The sequence below is a fragment of the Heterodontus francisci genome, chromosome 7 (genome assembly GCF_036365525.1).
Source record: "Heterodontus francisci isolate sHetFra1 chromosome 7, sHetFra1.hap1, whole genome shotgun sequence".
NCBI classification, from domain to species: domain Eukaryota; kingdom Metazoa; phylum Chordata; class Chondrichthyes; order Heterodontiformes; family Heterodontidae; genus Heterodontus; species Heterodontus francisci.
Genome location: NC_090377.1, coordinates 131,316,758 through 131,335,919, shown reverse-complemented (window position 1 = coordinate 131,335,919; position 19,162 = coordinate 131,316,758). Strand labels below are relative to the sequence as shown.

At 43.2% G+C, this 19,162-nt stretch overlaps 1 protein-coding gene across 6 annotated transcripts in view; it reads right to left on the bottom strand.

Moving 5' to 3' along the window:
• rbm44 (RNA binding motif protein 44) overlaps positions 1 to 19,162 on the bottom strand; it is a 187,293-nt gene that overhangs the window by 11,838 nt on the left and 156,293 nt on the right. For 3 of the 6 annotated variants that reach the window (XM_068034664.1, XM_068034665.1, XM_068034666.1), the window contains exon 13: positions 18,982 to 19,120. The exons of 2 other annotated variants lie outside the window; for them this stretch is intronic. In XM_068034664.1, the coding sequence (XP_067890765.1) occupies positions 18,985 to 19,120 (136 nt within the window). In that variant the 3' untranslated portion in view covers positions 18,982 to 18,984. Of the gene's footprint in view, positions 1 to 5,802; positions 5,863 to 18,981; positions 19,121 to 19,162 lie in introns of all 6 variants that reach the window. One more of the 6 variants, XR_010975289.1, reaches the window with a different exon arrangement.

The window sequence follows — 19,162 nt, the reverse complement described above, 5'->3', positions numbered from 1 at the left end:
TAGCACCATGACTAAGTGAGCTGGATGAGTCCTGAACAATATATTTGCCAGACTGGGCTGTGACAGATGGTGAGAGAACCAAGAGGGATGACCTTGTCCTCACCAATTTACCTGTCGCAGATTCATCTGTCCATGACCGTATTAGTAGGAATGACCACCGCACAGTCCCTGTGGAGACGAAGTCTAGTCTTCGCACTGAGGATACCCTCCCAACTTGTTATGTGGCACTACCACTGTGCCAATTGGGAAAGATTGAGAACAGATCCAGCAGCTCAAAACTAGGCATCCATGAGGTGCTGTGGGCCATCAGCAGTAGCAGAATTGTATTCAACCACAATCTATAATCACATGATTCAGTATATCCCCAGTACCATCAAGCCAGGGGATCAACCCTGGTTCAACGAGGACTGTAGAAGAGCATACTAGGAACAGTACCTGAGGTGCCAATCTGGTGAAGCTACAACACAGGACTAAACGGATGCTAAACAGCTGAAGCAGCTGCGATAGTCAAGAGCAAAATGATCCCATAACCAACGTAACAGATCAAAGCTCTGCAGTCTTGTCACATCCAGTCGTAGGCCAAATCCAATCCAGCCAATTATTGCCACATCAGTTTACTCTCAATAATCAGCAAAGTGATGGAAGGTGTTGCCGACAGTGCTATCAAGCGGCATTTACTCAGCAACAACCTGCTTATTGGTGTTCACTGATGAAACTTTATCAACTTTGCTTCTAATTTCCACCCTTCTCTCACCTTCACATGGTCCACATCCGACACTTTTCTTCCCTTCCTCAATTTCTCTGTCTCCATCACCAGGGATAGGCTGTCTACTAATATTCATTATAAGCCCACCGACTCCCACAGCTACCTCGACTAAACTTCTTCATGCCCTGCCTCCTGCAAGGACTCCATTCCATTCTCCCAGTTTCTCCGTCTCCGACACACCCGCTCTGATGATGCTACCTTCCACAACAGTGCTTCTGATATGTCGTCCTTTTTCCTCAACCAAGGATTCCCCCCCACTGCGGTTGACAGGGCCCTCAACCATGTATGGCCCATTTCCCACACCTCTACCCTCACCCCTTCTTCTCCTTGCCAGAACCACAATAGGGTTCCCCTTGTCCTCACCTGTCACCCCATCAGCCTCCATATCCAAAGGATCATCCTCCGCCACATCCAGCATGATGCCACTACCAAATGCATCTTCCCCTCTCTTCCCGTCAGCATTCCAAAGGGATCATTCCCTCCGCGACACCCTCGTCCACTCCTCCATCACCCCCACCACCTCATCCCCTTCCCACGGCACATTCCCCTGCAATCGCAGGAGGTGTAATACCTGCCCATTTACCTCCTCTCTCCTCACTATCCATGGCCCCAAACACTCCTTTCAGGTGAAGCAGCGAGTTACTTATACTTCATTCAGTTAGTATACTGTATTTGCTGCTCACAATGTGATCTCCTCTACACTGGGAAGACCAAACGCAGATTGGGTGACCGCTTTACGGAACACCTCCGCTCAGTCAGTAAGCATGACCCAGAGAATCCGGGTTGCTGGCCATTTCAAAAGCTCCCCCCCCCCCCCCCCACAGCTCTCATGCTCACATCTCTGTCCTGGGATCGCTGCAGTGTTCCAGCGAACATCAATGCGAACTTGAGGAACAGCATCCCATTTACCGATTAAGCACGATATAGCCTGCCAGACTGAACACTGAGTTCAATAATTTCAGAGCATGATGGACCCCCCATTTTATGTTTAGTTATTTTTTTCTTTTTTATTTGGTTATTTTATTTTAGTATTTTTAGTTTGGTTAGTTTGTTCCTACTGTGCCTACCCACTGTTTCTGTTTTTTTTTAAAATATTTTAATGTTTGTGCTTGGAGTGCTTTACAGTCAATTCACACCATCTCTGTACTGATGCTGTGTCTTTCACCACACCATTAACATACCGTTTGCCTTTTTTCCATGATCTTCTGGTCAATTATTCTCTGTGACCTTGTCCTATCAACATCTCTTTTGCTATCTCTTGCCCCATCCTCTGCTTTACTTGCTTAAAACCTTTTACATTTCTAATATTTGTCAGTTCTGAAGAAGGGTCACTGACCTGAAATGTTAACTCTGTTCCTCTCTCCACAGATGCTGCCTGACCTGCTGAGTATTTCCAGCATTTCTTATTTTTATTACTGATGCTCAGTTTGGGTTCCGCCATGGCCACTTGGCTCCTTACAGCCTTGGTCCAAAAATGGACGAAAGAGCTGAACTCCAGAGGTGAGGTGAGAGTGACTGCCCTTGACATCAAGACAGCATCAAGGAGCCCTAGCAAAACTGAAGTCAATGGGAATCAGCGGAAAACTCTCCACTGGTTGGAGTCATACCTAGCACCAAGGAAGTTGGTTGTGGTTATTGAAGGCCTATCATCTCACCCCAGGCCATCAATGTTGGCGTTCCTCAGGGTAGTGTCCTAGGCCCAACCATCTTCAGCTGCTTCAACAATGATCTTCCCTCCATTATTAGGTCAGAAGTGGGGACAGTGTACAGTACCATTCACAACTCTTCAGATAGTGAAGCATGCAGCAAGACCTGGACACCATTAAGGCTTCGGCTAACAAGTGGCAAGGAACATTCAAGCCACAAAAATGACTGGCAACAACCATCTTCAGCGAGAGAATCTAACCATCTGGTCGTTCAACAGAATTACCATCGCTGAATCCCCCACCATCAACATCCTGGGGTGACCACTGATTAGAAACTGAACTGGATTAGCCAAATAAATACTGTGGCTACAAGAGAAGGTCAGAGGAATTCTGCGGTGAGTAACTCACCTCCTGACTCCACCATCTACAAAGCACAAGTTAGAAGCGTGACAGAATACTCCCCACTTGCCTGGTTGAATGCAGCTCCAACACCACTTAAAAAAGTCAATACCATCCAGTACAAATCTGCCCGCTTGATTGGCACCCCATCCACCAATGGCGCATAGTGGCAGCAGTATGTACCATCTACTAGGTGCACTGAAGCAACTCGCCAAGGCTCCTCCGACAGCACCTTCCAAACCTGTTACCTCTACCACCTAGAAGGACAAGTGCAGCAGGCGCATGGGACCACCACCACCTGCAAGTTCCCCTCCAAGCCACATAACATCCTGACTTGGAACTATATCGCCATCCCTTCACTGTCGCTGGGTCAAAAACCTGGAACTCCAATCCTAACAGCACTATGGCTGTACTTGCATCAGATGGACTGCAGCAGTTCAAGGCAGCAGCTCACCACTATGTTCTCAAGGGGAATTAGGGATGGGCAGCAAATGCTGGCCATGCCAACGATGCTCACATCCCAGGAACGAATTAGGTAATTGATAATAAATTGTGCTTAAATTGAAATATCAACAAATTGGAAATATTAAAATTACAACAAACTCCTACCCAATTCTCCATCCAAGCAAATGGGCTGCCTCTAATTCCATGCACTGTAATTTTTGTGTGGAACCTTGTCAAATATGGAAGTCCATGCAATTAATATCCATAGGCACTCCCTTTTCTACCATGTTAAATACCTCCTCAAAAAAATTCAACTAGGTTTGTTAGACACGTCTTACCTATTATAAGTCCATCCTGGCTCTCTCTGATCAATTCATGTTTGACCAACTGCTCACTCTGTCCCTAATAACAGATTCTAGTAATTCCCCAACAACTGATGTTAGGCTAATAAAACCTATAATTTCCTACATTATCTCTCCTACCCCTTCTTAAATAGTGGAGTGACACTGGCAGTTTTCCAATCCAGGCGGACAATTGCAGCATCGTGAATATTGGAAGCTCGTGATTAACGCTTCAACAATTACTGCACCTATTATTTCTAAAACCCTGGGGTGGAAACCAGTGATCTCTGGAGGCGGTCATGTTGCAGAAATTCTGACTCTATCACAACTATGGGAATGGTACTTGTGTTACTGTATTAGTAATCTAGAGGTCTGGACTAATGCTCCAAAGCATGAGTTCAAACCCACTATGGCAGCTGGGAAATTGAAATTCAATGAATTAAATAAAAAGCTAGCATCAATAATGGTGACCATGAAACTACTGGATTGTTGTAAAACCCATTAGGTTCACTAATGTCCTTTAGGGAAGGAAATCTGACATCCTTACTTGGTTTGCCCTACATGTGACTCCAGACCCTCTACAAGGTTGACTCTTAACTGCCCTCTGACATGGCCTAGCAAATCACTCAATTATATCAAACTTCCATTAAAAGGTATAATAAAACCAGACAGGCCATTTGGCATCGACCTATGCACCGGACATGACAAAGGAACACCCATCCCAGTCGATGCTACAATGACCCCCTCGCTAACATCTGGGGACACGTGCCAAAATTGGGAAAGCGGTCCAACAGACTAGTCAAGCAACAGCCTGACACAGTCATACTCAAAAAATCATACTTTACAGTCAATTCAGACTCCTCCTCACTATTCCAGAGGTGGCAGCACAGTGGTATAGTCAGGAGGGAGGGGCCCTGGGAGTCCTCAACATTGATTCTGAACCCTCTGAAGCCTCTTGGCATCAGATCAAAAATAGGCAAGCAAACCTCCTGCTGATTACCACATACTGCCTTCCCTCAGCTGATGAATTAGTATTCCTCTATGCTGACCAACCTCTTGGAAGAAGTACTGAGGGCAGCAAGGGCACAGAATATGCTCTGGGTGGGGGAACATCAATGTCTATCAACAAGATTGGCTCAGTAGCACTACCACTGACATAGCTAGCAGAGTCCTGAAAGGCATATCTGCTAAACTGGACTTGCAGCAGGTGGTGAGAGAAGCAACACGAGGGATAAACCTACTTGACTTGTCCTTACTAATTTACCTGTTGCAGATGCATCCATACATGACAATATTGGCAGGAGCGACCACTGCACAGTCCTGATGGAGACACCCTCCGTGAGGAGGCCCTCCATCATGTTGTATGGCATTACAACCTTGCTAAATGGAATACATTCAGAACAGAAATAGTAGCCCAAAACTGGGCAGTCATGAGGTGCGTGGGCCATCAGCATAGCAGAAATGTAGTCCACCATAACCTGTAACCTCATGACCATCAAGCCAGGGGACCAACCCGCCTCGTTCAATGGGAAGTGCAGGAGAGCATGCCAGGAGCAACACCAGGTGAACCTAAAACTGAAGTGCTACCTGGTGAAGCTACTAAACAGGACTACACATGCATGCTAGATAGCAGAAGCAGCATTTTATAGACAGATCCCACAACCAATGGATCAGATCAAAGCTCTGCATTCCTGCCACTTCCAGTCATGAATGGTGGTGGATAATTAAACAAATAATGGGAGAAGACTCCACAAACATCCCAATCCTCAATGACGGTGGAGCCCAGCACATCAGTGCAAAAGGCAAGGCAGAAGTGCTTGCAACCATCTTCAGCCAGAGGTGCAAGTGGATGATCCATCTCGACCTCCTCCTCAGGTCGCACTTTCACAAATGCCATTCTTCAGCCAATTCGATTCATTCCATGTGATATCATGAAATGGCTGAGGCATCAGAAATATCAAAGGCTATGGGCCCTGACAACTGTAGTACTGACGTCTCAACCTCCAGAACTAGCCATGCCTCTAGCAAGTTGTTCCAGTACAGCCACAAAACTGGCATCCACCCGAGAAAATGGAAAATTGCCCAGGTCCGCAAAAGGCAGGACAAATGCAACCCAGCCAATTACCACCCCATCAGTCTACTCTCAATCATCAGCATAATGATGGAATGGGTCATCAACAGTGGTATACAGTAGCACTTAACTCACCAATAACCTGCTCAGTTTGGGTTCCACCAGGACCACTCGGCTCCAGACCTCCTTTACAGCCTTGATCCAAATAAAGACAAAAGAATTGAATTCCAGAGATGAGGTGAGATTGACTTCCCTTGACATCAAGGCTGCATTTAACAGAGGGTGGCATCAAAGAGGCCTAGTATAACTGAAGTCAGCAGGAATCAAAACTCTCCACTGGCTGGAGTCATACCTCACACAAAAGGAAGATGGCTGTTGTTGTTGAAGGCCAATCATCTCAGCCCCAGAACACTGCTGAGTTCCTCAGAGTAGTGTCCTAGGCCCAAACCCTTCAGCTGCTTCATCAATGACCTTCCATCAAAAGGTCAGAAGTGGGGATGTTCGCTGATGATTGCAGTGTTCAGTTCCATTTGCAATTCCACAGATAATGAAACAGTCCGTGCCAGCATGCAGCAAGACCTGAACAACATTCAAGCCTGGGGTAATAAGTGGCAAGTAACATTCGTGCCACACAAGGTCCAGGCAATGACCATCTCCAACAGGAGGGAATCTAACCATCGCCTCTTGACATTCCATTGAACCACAGGAAAATTACAGCACAGAAGGAGGCCATTCAGCCCATCGTGTCTGGGCCGGCTGAGAAAACTGGCCAGACAATCTAATCCCACCTTCCAGCACCTGGTCCGTAGCCTTGCAGGTTACAGCACTTCAGGTGCATGTCTAGGTACCTTTTAAATGAGTTGAGGGTTTCTGCCTCCACCACCGCTCCTGGCAGTGAATTCCAGATATCCACCACCCTCTTAGTGAAAAGGTTTTCCTCATGTCTCCTCTAATCCTTCTACCAATCACCTTAAATCTGTGCCCCCTGGGAAATGACCTCTCCTCTAGGGGAAACAAGACCTGTAAGAAAGGCAGTGCAATAATTCTGGGGGACTTCAATCTCTATATAGACTGGACAAATCAAATTGGAAAAGGTGGTCTGGAAGATGAGTCTGTAGAATGCTTTCTGACAACTTCCCAGAACAACACATTGTAGAACCAACTAGGGATAAAGCCATTTTAGATCTAGTATTGTGCAATGAAGCACGGTTAATTCAATGGAATGACCATTGTTGAATCCTGGGGGACTCACATCCTGGGGTCACACTTGACCAGACACTGAACTGGACCAGCCACATAAAAAGGGTGATTTCAAGAGCAAGTCAGAGACTGGGCATTCTGTAGCGAGCAACTCACCTCCTGACTCCCCAAAGCCTTTCCACCATCTACAAGTCACAAGTGGGGAATGTAATGGAATACACCCCCACGTGCCTGGTTGAGTGCAGCTCCAATAACATTCAAGCAGTTTGACACCATCCAGGACAAAGCAGCATGGTTAATTGGCACCCCTTCCGCCACTTTAAGCATTCATTCCCTCCACCACCAGCGCACCAAGGCTGCAGTGTGTACCATCTACAGGATACAATGCAGCAACTTGCCAAGGTTCCTTCAGCAACATCTTTCAAACCCACGACCTAGAAGAACAAGGGCAGCATGGAACACCATGACTTCCACCAGTACTCGGGAAAGAGGGAGCTGTTCAGTTGGGATGGGCTGCACTTTAACCGGGCTGGATCAGTATCCTGGTAAATCATATAACTAAGGATGCAGATAGGGCTTTAAAATAAAAGGGGGGATTGGTGGGGGCGGGGGGTGGGGGTGGGGAAGAGAGGGGTTCAGGTGAAGGAAGATTTAGAAATCTAATGAGAATAGTCGAGACAATAGAATAGAATAGTTTGGCGATTTGGGCAAAGACAAGTAGAGTGGGACAGGAAGGCACAGAGAGTTTAATGGTAATAGCGCATCAGTGAATAAGGTCCATGCAAATAATAGTGGTAAAAAATAAAATTAAAGCCTTTTTATCTGAAATGCGCGAAGCAGTCACAATAAGATAGATGAACCAGTGGCATAAACAGAGATAAATGGTTTAGATTTAATAGCCACCAGAGACATGGTTAGATGATGACCAAGATCATGAAATAAATATGCCAAGGTGCATAACATTTCAAAAAGGCAGACTGTAAGGAAAAGGAGGGAGTAGCCCTGATAGTAAACTATGACATAAGGAATAGTAGTGAGAAAGGATCTTGGCTCAGAAGATTAGGAAGCAGAATGGAGACGAGGAAGAACAAGGCTCAGAAAATGCTGGTGGGAGTAGTTATTAGACCCCAAACTGTAGTTATACCATTGGACAGAGCATTAAGCAAGAAATAATTGGAGCCTGTGACAAAGATAGTGCAATAATTCTGCGGGGCTTTAATCTCCATGTAGACTGGACAAATCAAACTGGCAAAGGAGGTCTGGAAGATGAGTTTGTAGAATGCTTTTGTGGCAATTTCCTGGAATAACATGTTGCAGAACCAACTAGGGATAAAGCTATTTTAGATATAGTCTTGTGCAATGAAGCAGGGCTAACTAGTAATCTCATAGTAAAAAATCTACTGGGAAAAAGTGATCATAATTCCAAATAAAGTCTGAAACAACAATCAAAACAAGAATCTTAAACATACAGGTGTGAGGGGAGAACGGGCTAAGGTTGATTGGGTAGAGAGACTAAAAGGTATGGCAGTAAATAAACAGTGAATTCTTTCTTTCAATGTTTCTCAAAATGTTCAACAAAAATACATTCTATTAAAAAAAAGAACTCAACAAGAAAGATCCATCTGTGGCTTTGTAAGGAAATTAAGGATAGTATTAGATTAAAAGAAGAGCTTTTTAATGTGGCAAAGATTATTAGTGTGCCTGAGGATTGGGTGTGTTTTAGAAACCAGCAAAGGGGAAAAAAAGAGAGAATAAGCTAGCCAGGCATATAAAAACAGATTGAGAGAGTTTTTTTTTATAAGAATGTAAGAATGAGAGTAGTTAAAGGAAATGTTGGTTCCTTAGAGGCAAAGACAGGAGAAATCATGGGGAATGAGGAAATGGCACAATGAACAAATATTATGCATTTGTCTTCACAATATCAGAAGTAGAGGGAATCCAAAGGGGCAATAAGAGTGAAGAACTTAAGGTAATTAATATCAGTGTAGAAGTGAGCAGAAAGGCATGGCCCTATGCTTAATGGGAAATATAGCCAAGTTAGGAACAGTAGCTTTGCTAAGCTTTGATTTTAAGTGGCAGAAACCACAATGAAATAGTTAAAAGTAAAGGCAGAGAGTGTGAGATTGTAAAGACTAGCCGACACTGGTAATTGCAAGGACATCGGTTCTTTTATGGCCTGATTGTGTGACTCCCTGTGGTTTGAAACAAATGGACTCCTGTGAAACATGCTGTCCATCCCTGTGTGAGTGATAAGGAATATAGGGCCCCTCGTAGATGATACGACTACTGCTTGGTGTTACTGCAGGCTGCAACTTGATAAAGATAACAGGATCACAGGACTCATGACAATTGTGGGAAGCGAAACCAGAATGTTGTTTCTCATACCTCTGCTTTTGCTAATTATCTTGCTTGTCTGTTTTCTTTTATCTTGCTGATGCAAAACAATATTATGTTAGTAACAAGTATGTATTGAGAATAGAGGGTATTGTTAACCTCAGTAACAAATGTACTCCACGTTATCACCTGGTTGAAATTTAACTTGTACTGCACTGATTGGTTAAACAAGGGGGTGTAGCATGAATCTTAATGTATAAACAATAGTATCTGTATCACGAACAACACTTACTCTAGTGGACCAGACAGACTCTGGGTGGAGTCAGTGTCGTTGTATTAGAGTAAGTCAGCCGGCTAAATGCGCAAATAAAGTAATTGATTTTACCTACACATCCGACTCGGTATATTTACTGAACCAGACTGAAGGCAAAAAGAACTCAGATTTACATTTTGGTGTCAGAAGTGGGATCTCAACAGACGACCGCCGATCATCAGTGAAATCAGAATCAGACTAGTCTTGGACGGAGAGAGAGGAAATGGGCCCCCGATGTGAGTAGTTGATGACCACGTCGGTTTTTCCCTGTCTCGTAGTCTGATAAAAGTTTGATCACTCGCTTATGGTCAGGTAAGATCGTCTGGACGAGATCAACGATCGGTCTGGCGGATTAGAAAGACAAGGATCAGTCGGTGTAGGTACGACTGAGGTTTAATTTAAGGTCAGGTTCAGTCTGTTTCTTTAGAGGACGGCTGATGGGACTGAGGTTTAAGTTTTATTTTTAAGTCAGGTTTAGTCGTTTAGTTTAGACTACAGCTGATGGGACTGAGGTTAAAGTTTTATTTTTTTAGGTCAGGTTCAGTCTGTTTCTTTAGAGGACGGCTGATGGGACTGAGGTTAAAGTTAAAGTTGGTCGCGACTGAAGGCTTAAGCAGGTTGTTTTAGAACGACTGAGGGTTTATTTTTAAGGTTCGAATAATAATTTGTAAGTAATTTTAACTGTTTAGATAAGTTGTAAGTAATTTTAACTGTTCAGACAATAATTTGTAAGTAATTTTAACTCTTGGACTGCAGGGCCGGACAACGCAGTTCAAGAATAGTTTGTGATAATAGTTGTGAATATGGGAAACTGTTTAGATAATACAAGTGATCCATCCTGTCCATTACCAGTACTGTGAGATAAATATCCGGATAAAGGGAAAGACTTCAGACAATTATCGGCAGCCTTAAATAAGAAATTAGGAGACCAATGGCCCTTAGGGGGGGACAAAAGATTTGGAAGTGACTAAAAAAAAACCCAAGAAAAAAAAATCTGGAAACAAAATAAAGGCAATAGGGCCAAAGAATTAATTGGATTATGGATACAATATTGTCAGGAGAAAAAAAATAGAATCCTCCTATCAAGTTGGCAAGAAAACGCCCTCAAATTAGGAATGCCGATTAGTGAAGGGGGAAACCAAAAGACTCTAAAAAATTCTGTTGATCCCAACATTGACTGCGCCTGTTCATCTCCTTGTGTGTGGTTCTTCCTTTGTTTGTGTTACTGTGTCTATTCGTTTTCTTGTGTCTTGTTTGTTTTCTTTCGTTTTAATGCTGCTTGATTCATAGAAAAGAACTAGGGTTTGAGAAAGTAGAAGGAAGAATGGGCTTGACGGCTTGTAAGGAGGAAGGGTTGCCCCCAGGGACAAGTAAATCATGTCCTCTGGCGAAAGGCGACCCACGTCCGTTTGCCCCCTCGAGAAAGACGCAGAAGCGCCACGGTAAATATGTGTTTTAAAGATAGGTATGTTTTAGAGTAAAAACAAGTTACTGTGTCTTTGATTTGAATGTGAGAATGTTGGAAGCTTCCGCGAATGAATTGAATGTCTGCGATGTACAACTTGTGTTCTGTAGAGCTTGTGTTCTGTAAAACTGACGGTCGTTAACTCTTTGTTGTCTGGCCTTAATGAGGAGAGAATGAGTCTGTTACTTTTTCTATTTTTACAAGTGCATATTTTGTGGGAACCTTGAGTCATGTTTTGGTTGTGAATTAGTTGAACTTGTGTGTGTTCCTTGACATCGGGACAGGGAATTTTGAAAGAGATTTGGTATTTTGAATTCGTAACCCATTACAGAAATCAATTTTCGAAGTTGTTTGGAATTGAATGAGTGTGAAAAGTGATTGTTGAGTGTGTTCATTTCGATTTAGTGTTGTACACCCAGGAATGGGATATAAAATTGAATTATATTTTAAGTTAAAATTTTATTTTTATTTTAAAAGTTGGTTTTGCAACTGTGAAAAGGCAATGAACAATTTTCTAAGAGATAAGATGTTTGGCAGAAATCCAATTTGAAGTTTACAACTCCTGCTTTAATTGGAGTTCCAGTTTAAAATCTGTTCTAGTTTTTTTTGGAGTTTAAATTAAAGACATGTTTTACTGACTGTTTTAAGTAGCAAATGTCATGAATTGGATATTGGTTTTAAGGGAGAGAAGGATAAAAAAAGGAGATAATGGGAAAGATTAAAGTTTGTGTAAGGACCTAGTGTTAAGTCCTTTGTTGTAAGAATGTTAAATAACTTTTTCTTTAGTTTTTGGTTTGATGACAATCATTTGAAAGGCGCCTGAAGAACAAGAAAATGACGTAATTTACCTATCTTTTAAAATAAGCACGTGCTATTCTGTTCTGTGTGTAGTTAATAAGTAGTATAAGTTAATAAGTCTGAATTGAATTAATACTGTTAAGGTTAATTGACCTGTTTAAGTTGAAGAACTGGAAATTTCATTGTTGCCACAATGAACTTTCAAGTTTATTATGTCATGTTTTGGAGGACTCACTCATATAACTTTGGCAGTTTTGATTTTTAAATATTACTGCAGTGAATTGGAATTTGGAGTCATCTTTGTTAAAAAAAATTAAGAATCCTTGGATTAGAAACCTCTTATAAAAGATGAAAAAATAAGTTTGGAAACAATTGGAGTTTAATCTAAAATGCTGTCTTTCCTGATGGAGTTGATAATCCTTTCTTGAAGTTGATAATGTTATTAAAGATTTTGTTGTTTGAAAATCCTAAGGATACCAAAAATCATTTAAAATGGAGTTTAGTTCTTTTCGATAAAAAAAAGGTTACGTAAAGCGACGCAGCGGAGAATGCTTTGCTCCGCCCCCTTGGAGACAAGCAAGAAATTAACCCTGCTGTAGCCATCCTTATCAATGAGACAAAGTGCTTGAGAAGGAGAGATAGTTGCAAGCACTTCTGTCTTTAACGTACAAAAAGTACAACCAAGTCTGGGCATAAGAAATTGGAATCAATATACAAAATTTAATTGATATCAGTAGTTATTTAAAGTATTCAAAGGGAAATTTACTGTTATTTGAATTTGGAATAATCTGAGATGTCAAAAATCCAGTTTAATTTGGCAAGTTATTTAAGGAATTAAAATGTCATCTAAGATAAAAAAAACATAAACAATATACATTAATGTCTGGAATCAAACGGAAATGTTTGATTTCTGTTTTAAGGAATTATGAATATTAATTGTAAAAGTTCCCCAGGGCTCAAAAATAGAGAGAATTATAATTAATGGGAATTGGCAATCAGATCTTGCTGATGCAAGCGCTAATATAGGAATTCTGGAGATAAACAAATAATGAAATAAACAGCTAATTTCCAAGAAGCCTCGAATTTTCCAGTGAAAATCAGGAAACTGTAGATAAGATTAGCAATTGATAGTTTTCTCTTGGAGCCATAACCTGAGACATCAGGACCCTGCAGGGGGAGGTAAGCAAAGATCTCAGATCACCACCAGCAACCCCCCCCCCTTTTCCTCACCGCTGATATTTGATCTTTTGATAACATCACCTGAGAGTTCAGAATATGTGGCATGACAGTGGAATACCAGTGTAAGTGTGCAGATGTGATTTGTTATTTGGAAAGCCATGGAAGCATTTGTGGCATTTTCAACTTCAAAGGCGAGCAACCCTAAGGATACCAAAAGGATTGAAAAAAATAGATTAAAATGGAGTGTGGTTTTTTTTCCGATCAGAGAAGAAAAAGGTTTTGTAAAGTGACGCAGCTGAGACGATTTTGCTCTGCCCCTTGAAAAAAAAACCCCCGCTGCAGCTGCTGTTTTTCCATTTAACCCACCAAATAATTTTGCATTGCTGAAAGTAAAATTTATACATATTGGACATTGTTATATTTTAAATTTCTAAATTGACAGATATAAGTGGACAAATTAACCCATTGGGCTCAGAGGCAGAGCCACAATGGATTCTTTGTGGGTTGTTTTAAGCAGGTGACAGCAGGCCATGTGAGAATTGATGCCACAGCAAGAGATCCAGCAGCTTTGAGAATTTAAGACCTTAATTGCAGACATCAAATATCACAGCATCTTTATCAATGAGACAATTTTCAGCATCTGCAGTATTTTGCTTTTATTTTAGTGGACAATTTAATCTACCAGGTGTGTCAGATTTTGACAGCAAAGGCCCTCAAGGGACCTTTTGTGTCAAAATCATTGAGGGGGGGGGGGGGGGTGGGGGGTGTACAAGGGAAGGAGCTAACAATCAAACCAGCATTCAAAATTTATTAAACGGACAACAAGTTGCAATCACCACGATTACCCCCACATTTTAATTACTAACAAGTAAGGTTACGACCTAACAGCCACAATTGACTGGTCTCCCTTGCCCGGCTTTGACTACAGGACCAGAAAATGGACTTGTGATAATAAAAACTAATAAAATTGTATATGATAACATAAAGCTCGAGTTGGTACCGGTAATATTGAATATCTCAGATATCCAGCTACCTGGCTGGTGCCCTGAGAAAACCCGAGAGTTGTACAAGGTACTACTGTAACAATTGCTGAGACAGGAATTTGGTAATGAGGGAATAATAAAGGGAAAGAGACATAAACATAGTTTAGTGAATGACGCAGCCACAGTCCTTAATAAGGGAACTTCAATTGTCAATACTATAGATTTGGAAAATGTGGACCAGAATGTGAGAACTCTTAGTCAGCTAGTAAAGGATATTTTGAAAAAGGAACAAAAAGGACAGAGTGGTGTAGCTAAAGTAGGAAAGGACTTGATGAATACGGTGACAGGAAGGGTGATGAGACTGCCAAGGTATGTCGTAGCAGGTAGTGAGGAAATAGGACCCGCAAGAGAAAGGGTTAAAGATTTGTGAAGGAGCTGTGCAAACAACTGCACAAGGTGAGGCAAGAGGTTCTATAGAAACATGATAGAGGAGCAGACAAAGGTGCCTGTTGTGGAAGACAAAGTAATGGTAAAGGGAAGGGCGGATGGAAATACATGGTACCAACTGAAAGAAATATAATCAAGGGAATAATGATAGTATTGATAGGCATTTGGATTATTAGGTGGGTTACTAACTGGGCAAGGATTGTGGGGAACGAAACCCGAGCACAATGGGACCATATAGATAATTTCAAAAGAGTAGAGATGATAAGAATATAAATTAACTCCTGGATTCCCCAGGACATGTTCGGTCCCCACAGGTAGACATGTATCCCTCATCGGGAGATACTCACAACATGGACAAGTACTAACACCTGGTGACCACCAGGGCAGTGTGTTTAAATTACACATATAACCAGTAGTGGCGAATGGGAAAGAACCGGACTGCAGTGGCTGTGGGGCCTGATGCTAATATCCGGAGAGGAAGAACAAAGACCCGGTAATGGATGCACAACGGATTAATGAAAGGAGTATTAATATGGATTATATGAACTATGGGGCATTGCACAACATGTTGGATGGGAAGGGTGTACGGTGTTCCACCGATGACCATGCTAACTGCGTGACCAGACACTCCCCTACCCCACTCCCTCCCCAACTCTCCTACTGCACTCCCCTCCCCCAATCCACTCCCCAACTCCCCTCCCCTACCCCACCCCCTCCCCCACTCCCGTCCACGACTCCGCTTCCCTGCACCGCCTCACTGCCCTCCCCTACCACACTCCCATCCCCCACTACCCTCCCCCAGTCCACTCCCCCACTCCCCTCCCCCACTGCCCGACCTCACTCCACTCCCCCATTACCCTACCTCACTCCCCTCCCCCACACCCGAGGAATCGGGAGAGAGAGGAGTTGAACGCGTGGCTGCAGGGATGGTGCAGGAGGGAGGGTTTTGGTTTCCTGGATAATTGGGGCTCTTTCTGGGGTAGGTGGGACCTCTACAAACAGGATGGTCTTCACCTGGACCACAGGGGTACCAATATCCTGGGGGGGGGAGATTTGCTAGTGCTCTTCGGGGGGGGGGGGGTTTAAACTAATTCAGCAGAGGAATGGGAACCTAAATTGTAGTTCCAGTGTACAGGATGTTGAGAGTAGTGAGGTCAGGGATAAGGTTACAAGGACGCAAGAGGGCACTGGCAAGCAAGAACTTAGTTTAAAGTGTGTCTACTTCAACGCCAGGAGCATCCGGAATAAGGTGGGTGAGCTTGCAGCATGGGTTGGTACCTGGGATCTCGATGTTGTGGCCATTTCGGAGACATGGGTAGAGCAGGGACAGGAATGGATGTTGCAGGTTCCAGGATTTAGATGTTCCAGTAAGAACAGAGAAGCTGGTAAAAGAGGGGGGGGCGTGTGGCATTGTTAATCAAGGAGAGTATTACGGCGGCAGAAAGGACGTTTGAGGACTCGTCTACTGAGGTAGTATGGGCCGAGGTTAGAAACAGGAGAGGAGAGGTCACCCTGTTGGGAGTTTTCTATAGACCTCCGAATAGTTCCAGAGATGTAGAGGAAAGGATAGCGAAGATGATTCTCGACAGGAGCGAGAGTAACAGGGTAGTTGTTATGGGGGACTTTAACTTTCCAAATATTGACTGGAAATACTATAGTTCGAGTACTTTAGATGGGTCAGTTTTTGTCCAGTGTGTGCAGGAGGGTTTTCTGACACAGTATGTAGACAGGCCAACCAGGGGCGATGCCACATTGGATTTGGTACTGGGTAATGAACCCAGCCAGGTGTTAGATTTAGATGTAGGTGAGCACTTTGGTGATAGTGATCACAATTCGGTTAGGTTTACCTTAGCGATGGGCAGGGACAGGTATATACCGCAGGGCAAGAATTATAGCTGGGGGAAAGGAAATTATGATGCGATTAGGCAAGATTTAGGATGCGTAGGATGGGGAAGGAAACTGCAGGGGATGGGCACAATCGAAATGTGGAGCTTATTCAAGGAGCAGCTACTGCATGTCCTTGATAAGTATGTACCTGTGAGGCAGGGAGGAAGTTGTCGAGCGAGGGAGCCGTGGTTTACTAAAGAAGTTGAAGCGCTTGTCAAGAGGAAGAAGAAGGCTTATGTTAGGATGAGACGTGAAGGCTCAGTTAGGGCGCTTGAGAGTTACAAGCGAGCCAGGAAGGATCTAAAGGGAGAGCTTAGAAGAGCGAGGAGAGGACACGAGAAGTCATTGGCGGATAGGATCAAGGAAAACCCTAAGGCTTTCTATCGGTATATCAGGAATAAAAGAATGACTAGAGTTAGATTAGGGCCAATCAAGGATCGTAGTGGGAAGTTGTGTGTGGAATCAGAGGAGATAGGGGAAGTGTTAAATGAATATTTTGCGTCAGTATTTACAGTAGAGAAAGAAAATGTTGTCGAGGAGAATACTGAGATTCAGGCTACTAGGCTAGATGGGACTGAGGTTCACAAGGAGGAGGTGTTAGCAATTTTGGAAATTGTGAAAATAGATAAGTCCCCTGGGCCAGATGGGATTTATCCTAGGATTCTCTGGGAAGCCAGGGAGGAGATTGCAGAGCCTTTGTCCTTGATCTTTATGTCGTCATTGTCGACAGGAATAGTGCCGGAAGACTGGAGGATAGCAAATGTTGTCCCCTTGTTCAAGAAGGGGAGTAGAGACAGCCCTGGTAATTATAGACCTGTGAGCCTTACTTCAGTTGTGGGTAAAATGTTGGAAAAGGTTATAAGAGACAGGATTTATAATCATCTTGAAAAGAATAACTTCATTAGCGATAGTCAGCATGGTTTTGTGAAGGGTAGGTCGTGCCTCACAAACCTTATTGAGTTTTTTGAGAAGGTGACCAAACAGGTGGATGAGGGTAAAGCCGTGGATGTGGTGTATATGGATTTCAGTAAGGCGTTTGATAAGGTTCCCCACGGTAGGCTATTGCAGAAAATACGGGAGTATGGGATTGAAGGTGATTTAGTGCTTTGGATCAGAAATTGGCTAGCTGAAAGAAGACAGAGGATGGTGGTCGATGGCAAATGTTCATCCTGGAGTTTAGTTACTAGTGGTGTACCGCAAGGATCTGTTTTGGGGCCACTGCTGTTTGTCATTTTTATAAATGACCTGGATGAGGGTGTAGAAGGGTGGGTTAGTAAATTTGCGGATGACACGAAGATCGGTGGAGTTGTGGATAGTGCCGAAGGATGTTGTAGGTTACAGAGGGACATAGATAGGCTGCAGAGCTGGGCTGAGAGATGGCAAATGGAGTTTAATGCAGAAAAGTGTGAGGTGATTCACTTTGGAAGGAGTAACAGGAATGCAGAGTACTGGGCTAATGGGAAGATTCTTGGTAGTGTAGATGAGCAGAGAGATCTTGGTGTCCAGGTACATAAATCCCTGAAAGTTGGCACCCAGGTTAATAGGGCTGTTAAGAAGGCATATGGTGTGTTAGCTTTTATTAGTAGGGGGATCGAGTTTCGGAGCCACGAGGTCATGCTGCAGCTGTACAAAACTCTGGTGCGGCCGCACCTGGAGTATTGCGTGCAGTTCTGGTCATCGCATTATAGGAAGGATGTGGAAGCTTTGGAAAGGGTGCAGAGGAGATTTACTAGGATGTTGCCTGGTATGGAGGGAAGGTCTTACGAGGAAAGGCTGAGGGACTTGAGGTTGTTTTCGTTAGAGAGAAGGAGGAGGAGAGGTGACTTAATAGAGACATATAAGATAATCAGAGGGTTGGACAGGGTGGATAGTGAGAGTCCTTTTCCTCAGATGGTGATGGCAAACACGAGGGGACATAGCTTTAAGTTGAGGGGTGATAGATATAGGACAGATGTCAGAGGTAGTTTCTTTACTCAGAGAGTAGTAGGGGCGTGGAATGCCCTGCCTGCAACAGTAGTAGACTCGCCAACTTTAAGGGCATTTAAGTGGTCATTGGATAGACATATGGATGAAAATGTAATAGTTTAGGTCAGATGGTTTCACAGGTCGGTGCAACATCGAGGGCCAAAGGGCCTGTACTGCGCTGTTATGTTCTATATGACAAGAGGGATGCATTATTACATCCCTTGGCTTACATAATTCTAGATGTTGGACAATGCAATGAGATCTCCATGTCACCTTGTATCTCGGCCATCACCTGGACAGAATGCCTGACTCTGGATACTCATTGCACTGGAGATGCAAGTTCCAGTCAACAATTACTGAGGAAAGCCAAACCAATGTCTGTCAACTTCTCAGCACTCCTGGAGGTGATCCTGTTCTGGTGACCCAAACTACATTTGGGTCATTGATCAGCGTGTTAAATCATTTATGCAGATGGTTAATGTAAATATACATGATATAATGGGGGTGAAATTAGTCTACAGCAACAGGCAAAATGGACTCATGCAAATCAGGAGCTCAATTTATACTGTACTTGATTTTTCAATGAAGTTCTCTAGTGAGTCTGTTTCATGTTTCTGACATCGATAGATTTCACCCACAGGCTCATGTTTTAAAAGGCTCAACATACATATATAGTATGTAAAATATATATATATGTTATTCCAGTTTGACTTCAATAGTAAGATAAAATGGCGGGCACATACCCATTATTCTTTGCTATTTGCAGATAAATCCCTTTTCAGGATAGTAGATGCTAACTGTACAATTGTGTTCAGAGCCAAACCACTCAGGAATCCCCTGTTATTTGCTTTCACTTCCTTCAATGCTTGAATGATATCATGCCTAAAAATAATTCAAACCACAAATTACTATATCAACGGAGTA